General features: G+C 43.6%; 3 protein-coding genes across 3 annotated transcripts; 1 reads left to right on the forward strand and 2 right to left on the reverse strand.

Annotated features, from left to right (window-relative positions):
* Positions 1–1,150: 1,150 nt before the first annotated feature.
* Positions 1,151–2,069, forward strand: LOC123257726 (putative uncharacterized protein DDB_G0294196). Its single transcript, XM_044717651.1, has 3 exons — positions 1,151–1,192; positions 1,637–1,792; positions 1,887–2,069. The coding sequence occupies exons 1-3, from the start codon at positions 1,151–1,153 to the stop codon at positions 2,067–2,069; spliced, it is 381 nt and encodes a 126-aa protein (XP_044573586.1).
* Positions 2,070–2,136: 67 nt separating this feature from the next.
* On the reverse strand, positions 2,137–4,802 carry LOC116655095 (protein virilizer-like). The gene is made up of 6 exons (XM_044717617.1): positions 4,166–4,802; positions 4,031–4,104; positions 3,642–3,973; positions 3,425–3,582; positions 3,179–3,372; positions 2,137–3,119 (listed from the first exon to the last, which is right to left on the reverse strand). The coding sequence occupies exons 1-3, from the start codon at positions 4,532–4,534 to the stop codon at positions 3,928–3,930; spliced, it is 489 nt and encodes a 162-aa protein (XP_044573552.1). The 5' UTR covers positions 4,535–4,802; the 3' UTR covers positions 2,137–3,119; positions 3,179–3,372; positions 3,425–3,582; positions 3,642–3,927.
* Positions 4,803–5,509: 707 nt separating this feature from the next.
* On the reverse strand, positions 5,510–7,755 carry LOC116655096 (protein virilizer-like). Its single transcript, XM_032452173.2, has 5 exons — positions 7,651–7,755; positions 7,365–7,554; positions 6,534–6,974; positions 5,784–6,471; positions 5,510–5,716 (listed from the first exon to the last, which is right to left on the reverse strand). The coding sequence occupies exons 1-4, from the start codon at positions 7,753–7,755 to the stop codon at positions 6,251–6,253; spliced, it is 957 nt and encodes a 318-aa protein (XP_032308064.2). The 3' UTR covers positions 5,510–5,716; positions 5,784–6,250.
* Positions 7,756–8,088: the final 333 nt, after the last annotated feature.

Below are 8,088 nucleotides of genomic sequence, written 5' to 3' on the forward strand. Positions count from 1 at the left end.
ATCCGAGTGCTTTTGTTATGTCTTTATTTGTTTAAAGCGTTTTTCATAATAAATATCTTATTCCATATTTAATTAGAGTTTCGTAGCTGCGCTGCAGCAGTCAATTTTTGCAGTCTGAGGCACTACCAAGCAAATATATTTCAACTTAAGTTGTGCCTCTGACTTTGTGTTTATGATCACACATACATACATAAATACAATGTATGCATATATGTATGTACATACATGTTGTATAAATTCAACATTACACCTCTCTCCTTTTGAGAAATAACGTAATATAATAGAAGTTGTTTGATAAATAATATATCATATATATTTATATACATATATACATATATATATTTTTTTAAAGCTGTTTATAACCAAAATTTTTTTTTGCATAAAGAGAAAAAAAAAAATTCATAATATATTTAGTAATAATATTTAGTTATAAGTAAAATGTTCAATATTTAGTTCGAATCATACAAAAAAATATAAATGTTTATTCTATATATTTTTAATATATTATATATAAATTATATATATGTTTTGTTGTATGTCCATCAAATTAGCGTCGCCAAGTAATCGTCGAAGTGGAACGGTGGAATCGGAACACAGCAACGAATTTTTTTATTTTCAATTATTTTACTGTTTAGCCACTAAATTGATTGAAATAAAGTTTAGAATTGTTAAGAATTGAAGAATTTATAGTATTTTCTTACTTTGGGCGGGATCAACAACTTTAAAATACCATTAAAATACATTTGAAAAATTGGCCCCACACTGTTTTGGGTCCTAGCTCAGAAATAAGAGGAGGCCCCAAAAAGCCCGATATTGCAGCTAATAGGTCAATATATTGAGGGTAATTCCTGAAAGTTTCATAAAAATCGCTCCCTACGTTTTTGAGAAAATCGGATAAAAAAATCTCGTTAACGGCCCATACAAAAATGACCACCATATGCACGGTAGTTGAGTCGATGTATCACCTTTTCTAGTATATCTGGAGCAAAAATCATTCAAATCGCTCCCTACAATTTTGAGAAAATCGATTTATAGTTCCCCATTGATTTTAATTGATAAGGGAGGCGCCAACTCGTGAACCGGAACCAGTCCACGAACAAGTTCGTTCCACTAGTTCCAAATCTACAGACCGCCTTTGTTTGGCATGAATATGATTATTGAGTCCTTTACAGAGGATGCCCCATTATGCACGGTATGCCGTTGCAAAGCTAATTTTTCATATAATTTAATAAGACTATTTGCATTAAAATCGCTCCCTACGATTTGACGCAATTTATCTTTAAAAATTTCTGAATTTTCTTTACCAATACTGGACCTTGTTCCAAACACAAATCGCGCCAATGTTAAATTTGAATGGCCCCACATGCTTTCTTTATGGAGGATGCCCCATTTTGCACGGTTCGATTCGATGGAATCAAGTCTTGAAAATTTCTGAACCTATTTTACCAATACTGGCCCCATAACCGCTTCACATGTTTTGACGCTGGTCAACATGGCGGCAGCCATGATCGAATTTGAATTTTCACATTATCTCCCCTTATAGAGGATGCCCCATTTTGCACGGTATATCACGATCACATCAAAAATTGTGTAAGTAATAATAATACATTTTTTATACGTTTTATTATTTTTTCAGAACGTTTCTTTGTACGAGTATGTGCCACGCCGTGGTCGCCGGGCCCCGGAACAAGCACGAGGACGGGCCCCGGGAGCCCCACGCGGACGGTCCCCGGGAGCGCCCCGCGGACAGGCCCCGATAGCGACCCGCGGACGGGCCCCGGGAGTGCAAGGAGTACGGGCCCCGGGAGCGCCGCCAGGCCAGCTCCGACGTCGGCCACGGCGGGCCCGGAACCCAGCAGGAAGACAAGTAGAAGCAGGACCAGCAGCCACTGAACCAGCAGCAGCAGGACCAGCAGCAGCAGGACAAGCAGAAGCAGGACCGGCAGTCACTGATCCAGCAGCAGCAGGACCAGAAGCAGCAGGACAAGCAGAAGCAGGACCGGCAGTCACTGAACCAGCAGCAGCTGAACCAGCCGAAGATGCAGAAAAAGCCTGATCGGCCATTGTAACAATTAAAATAACTTAAGTAAAAAGAAAATATATAAAACAAGTTAAAATTAATAATTAACATTTCATTTGTATTTGGGGCGGGCATATTGGAGCGGGCGGGGTTGGAGAGAAATGCGAGCGTGTCAACAGTAGGGATTCCGCCAGAGCGTGGTGCCTCAAGAAGGACTGCAAGGCATTGGCGAAGCTCCGTTGGGCCATGGAATCGGTGACCACCTCGAATTTCTTAGACACGAGTAGAAAGCGCCTGGAATGAGTACTCTATCTTCTTGCAGAGGATCACTGTCTCCGTTTTGAACTCGGCGTCTTTGCTCTTTTCTGGATTCCTCTCCAAAAATAGCCTTCGACAGCAATGGTGCACAGTCCCCAGGGTTTCCAACAGATGCATCTTCTTGATGATGGCTTGCAGGGCGTACTTCGACCGCGTTAACTTGGCAGTCTTCAGGGCCTCTATTACCGCTTCGTATCCATTCGTTGGCGCTTTCAGAAAATGCGCAATTCCCAGGCGGTTGTCCAGCAGAGCATACACGGCTTTGAGAAGCTGAAGCTTTATGGAGAAGGCTATGAAGGGTTCATAGTACAGCTTGAAGACCGCCTCGAATGCTGAAACAGCTCCTCACTGCAGCCTCTGGGCTCTGCCATCCGAGCACCCAGCTTTATATTTCGAATCTTAAAAGCGGGCTGTGGCTGCATGCAGGCCGCTTGGAAGCTTAGAGCGATTTGCACAACATGGGCCGCCTGTCGCAGATGCATTTCATCGTTGCTGAAGAACTGTTGCAGCACAAAGTTGCGTCGCTTGTAGTTTTGTAGAACCTTCGTAGAACTGCAGTGCCTGTAGTGAGAGGCTTGCATTTTATAGTGGAAGCGCGAGTCTTCATCGTCGTAGTCCATGGTATCAGGAGAGCGTGGTCGCGTAGGTGAATTAATTGAAGCTGGCAGGCGGGGAAGCTGGAAACTCTGCGAGCGAGAGCGTTCCGATCGCTTCCTTCGGGACCGATGGGATTGAGTATTCGGGTGATCGTGACCAATCCCTCGAGTCCTTGTCCCGGGAACTGGTTTGAAAGACACAGGTTTGAAAGTGATTATAAAGTTATTCTCGTTATATACTCACCATCTTATAAATTCCCTATCATTGCTCTCCGGGAATGGGAGTGAGATTTTCGAGGGGGTGGTCATCAGGGCGCCATTCCAGCCGTTGACATCATGATTCTGCAGATAGATAGCTGATGTTGTCCACCACCTGGGGTCATAGTCCCGGGAAGTCCCTCTTGATGATGTGATTCAAGAGTTTACAAGAGTTTAATTCTAAAATGAAAGTCACATTAGATGAATTCGAAGTGGAATCTACTAATCTTACCTGACCAAGGTGACCACACGGCAATTTTGTGGAAGGGCGTAATAATGGGCCTCATTCTCCTCCGCTCCGTCGGGACTGGCTCCTTTCGAGATGACCGTAGCACTGACCTTTAGCCGTAGTCCCGTGGCACAGATTTCCAAAGAGCCGAAGAAGAGTTTCTATAAGATTACGAGGATTATGATATGAGTTATTTCAAAATTCCATGTGTAGTACCCACCTTATTGGCCAACTCCGACAGATAGAGCTGACGCAGTGGCTCCTGCAAACACTGCAGGCTCGTCACCTTGTCTTTCAGCGGTAGTGATCCCAGGCAGGTGACATCGAAGCTACAAATGGCGTTCTAGGCCACGGCCGTGAAGAGTTGCTTGATCTGGGCCGACACAATGTTGCTAATCCGCAAGCCACGTCCCCTTGAGCGCCCACTGTAGTGGGACGAAGAATAGTTCGAATCACTACTACCAAAATGGGATTCCGAGTTGCCGGAGCGCTAAGAGCCAGAGAATTCAGCCCAACTGGAGGGTGATCATATGCGCCATCAGCTTCATTTGCCTGCCACATATAATAAATATTTTAAAATCATTTAAAAGTGAATACAAAACACCTTACCTAAAATCAGTAGCTGCTGAGATGCGCGATCCTCGGTTGCGTCGGTTGCTGGCACCTTGAGCTAGTGCTGCCTCCTATTTGTAGAATCAGTACATAGTAGAACAGTAGAATCAGTTGCTTAAGGTCACTGCTTACTAAAGCTGCTTCATTTGCAACCGCCTTGTGTTTCTCTATCACGGACAGAATGCGAGTCAGTACTGCTGGTTTGCACAGATCAATTTCATGGAACTGTAGTAGCTGAGCCAACTCCAAGGCCCCCATCTTAAGGGTGCGGTAAGGCATCCCTGACATGACGGGTGGTAGTTCGATTTGCGTCAATTTGAGAATCAGCGTCTCAATGTTGGCGTTGTATTCCACGGTCTCGATATGCAGGATAACCCGCTCCATCCATGCCTGGAACTCTGTGATCTTCTGTTTCAGCAGCAGGGCTAGATGGTAGCAGCACGGTTGCCATTTTTGGTACAAATGTACCAAAACGGTACAAATGTACCAAAACTGGTACATTTTTTATGCGTTGGTACATTGGATCACTTTTTTTCATTTTGGTACATTTTCAATATGCCTGGTCTAGTTTTTTTTTCAAAAAATTTTATGTTCACACATATTATTTTAACAAATGGCTCTGTTCCACCAAGCACAAATTTTGTATCAGTTAGAAATGGAACCATTACTAACACTGAAAAATATCGCATGCAGTCGATTTGCGATGTTCCGTCTCAAATTGAGAAAATATGTATGCGCCAACGTAAGGTCCATCACTACGTAAACAGTTATAAATTGTGAAATACATAAAATCTTTCGAGAACTTGAATTTGAAAAATATATAAGTTTCTCACTATGTTTGGTCTCCAAAAGACTGTTCATTTTTAAAAATGAACTAAGTTTAAATTTAATTAATTATTGTTTAAGGAAAGTTCTGTTTATTTTTTATACGCTATATACTATACTACTACTATAATTTGAAGTAAAAAAATTGTGTGCGTGGAGTCCCTACGCGCGAAAAAAGTGAAACTTCTTAGCGATATTCCAAAAAATGCATATTATTTCGTATAAAAGAAAAATAGCGGGAGGGAAAGGATAAAAATAAGGTGGAGTGACCAACACTTTCTTCAATTCACATTTTATAAATTTATTATAAAGCAAAGTCCAAATCAATGATCATCTCTGGGTTCTGACGGATTCATATCTATAATATTTACAATTGGATTATGATAACTAAAATACGATATGAAATGTCTTATATCTATTTTATCTATATTTCTCGCAAATACCGCATCAATAGTCGTACCTCCTTTTGTCGTCGGATCATTTCTTCCATTGATCATTTCTAATGAAAATTTCTCTCTGAGGAATGCCAGCAATGGTTCAGCTTCTGGCAATGAGAAACCTTACCTTACTCTCATTCACTCTCTCTCTCTCTCGCACTCTATCTTTCTCTTTTCCTCTTCCCCCTCCACTGGAGCGTTAAACGTTTAACGCAACATTTTCCGGCGTCGTATAAGAAGTTTCACTTCAAAAATGAAACGTGAAATAATAAAAGATCATTTTAAAAAAACGTAAAGAAATTTTAGTTTTCAAAAATACCGAGAAAAATTTGTGGTACATTTTTGCTCAAATTGGTACATTTTTTCAAAATTTTGGTACAAAAAATTTTTTTGGAATGGCAACCGTGGGTAGAAGGTAAAGCTGGAAAAATAGTAGAGAAATAAGAATCAGAACTGTTCTAGAACATCTATAACGAATAGACCCATACTCATGATCTGTTAGGATAATCATATTGCGGACTGTCGGAATGGAGATGCCATGGGTGACCTCCACACTCGTCAGATTACTAAAAACAATCCTGGGAATGAGTTCCTTGGGCGGCAGAGCCGCAGCCAGATTAAGAGCTGGAGCAGCGGTCGACATATGGAAAATCAACGAGATCCGTGAGTCCAAAAAGCTGTCCAAGATACGATGCACTGCCTCTTGGCAGTTAGAAACCACTTCGTTAAACTCATTTAGAGCCAGGAGGCATTGGAACAGTTCCCAAAACTTGCCCGATAGTATGGACAGCATGGAACTCTTCAACGAAACAAAAGCACATAGCCGCTTAGAAAAGCGAAGAAGCCTCTTTAGGTTGGTGGTTGGGATGCAATTGGTGGTCTGATATGTGTTGCACAACAGCTCCGTAATTGTCTTGGCAATGAGCAGTGTCATATTGGGGGCCAGATCTGAGAGCTACATGCTGACACTTTTCAACATGTCCGACAGCTGGGAGAAACTGGCCGGAGCCAGGGCCTCCACCAGCTTGGCAACCTGGCCGCTCTGCGGATGCAAGTGGGCGGACCACAGTTTCCGCTCAGTAATCAGGCGTTTCTTATGCTGCTGCTTCAACTGGTCACACAATGGCTGGGACATCGGCAGCGGCATTGGAAGGAGTTCTGCCAAGAGTTTAAGTCCTAAAAGACAATATTGCATTATAGTTTGAATAAATTTTTGAAAAAGTACCGTGAAAACTTACCTGGAATAAAATGAGCTGGTCCATCGATGTTTTTAAGGACTTCCCTGACCATTAGCGTCCACAGGGACTTGTGCAGTGACTCCTCATCCTGTTCATTAGGCGGCGTGAAGGCCAGCAGGGTCTGGACCACTTCCATCTTGCATTGCTCGACCTCAGCTTCTGCCCGACACCGTGTCGGATAGTAGTACACCAGGTAGTAGACCTTCACAAGATGATCAATGGCTGTAAGATCCTTGTAGGAGCCATCTCTGCACAAAATAGCATAAGAGAGAAGCTCTCTCAATATTTGAAGTGTGTTCCTCCATGTTCGTTGAGGTGATCCAACTGCTCGCAATAACGGACACAAGCATCCACCATATCCACGGCGTAACTCAGCACCGGACTCTTGTACTTCATGCCCGGAGAGCTTAGCTGGCGCTGCGTCTGCAATCGCTGCTACTTCTTAATCAGGTCAATGAATATCTTGAGATTGTTGTTCAGTCTCAACACCTCCACGGTGTGCTGTCTTCCGGAGGGATCGCAGGGATCGCTTGCCTCCTCAGTAGTTTCCAGGGGCTTAACATCTAGTTCGGCTTCCTCCGGTTTGGGTATCTCCTCTTCCAGGCTCATGGGTAGGTCATCTTGGCCAAACAAAGGCCAAAGGACTGCAGGGCATTGGCGACTGATGGCGTTGGGCCATGGAATCGGTGACCACCTCGAACTTCTTTGACACGGGTAAAAAGCGACGAGGTTGCTGGTAGCTCAACTGGCTGATGCATGAGCATCTCTCGCCGCTCTACTCACGTACTCTATCTTCTTGCAGAGGATCACTGTCTCCGTTTTGAACTCAACGTCTTTGCTCTTTTCTGGATTCCTCTCCAAGACTAGCTCCAAAAAAATCAAGATAGAACTGCTCGGCACGGGTCTTGGTCGGCACGACGGGATCGACGGCTTCCAGATGTGATGGATTGGTCACAACAGCCATGCGGAAGTTCTTGTTTGTCAACCGGTTCAGACGCTCAATGTACATGCCCAAATGATACTTTGGATGGATCCCTAAATGTATAGCAGTTAGTAAAGGTTTTCAAAGTTTTCCCTGAGCAAAAGGTTTTCAAAGTTTTCCCTGAGCAAAACTAACATAATCCGCGGTCTTCAGAATAGCGAACTGGATGAAGATCTGGTTAAGGTGCTTGCGGCAGACATTGGCCTGGGTGTTGAGACGTCCTCGATGAGGCATACCCATGATGACGGAATATACGCCCAGCTTGGTGGACACATTGATGATATCCTACACAGCGGGGACCATGATTTTGCAGCCCTCGAAGCCGTAACCCTTCTGCGAAGAGTACCTCTTGGCCAGGAAGGCCTCGAAGCCGGTGGCGCGGGTCAAACGGGCCAGGATCAGACGCTTCTCCTCGGGCGAGAAGTTCAGAATGCCGGGGCCTCGAAACACTTGAGGATCCAGTTGCACTGCTCTAGGGAATTGATGAACATGAACTCCATGCCGATATTGTTGCAGTAGACGGTTCAGGATTTCCTTTAAACAAGTGAGGAGTTTAATATTAAAAATAATAGA

Source organism: Drosophila ananassae (assembly GCF_017639315.1).
Source record: "Drosophila ananassae strain 14024-0371.13 chromosome 4 unlocalized genomic scaffold, ASM1763931v2 tig00000054, whole genome shotgun sequence".
NCBI lineage: Eukaryota > Metazoa > Arthropoda > Insecta > Diptera > Drosophilidae > Drosophila > Drosophila ananassae.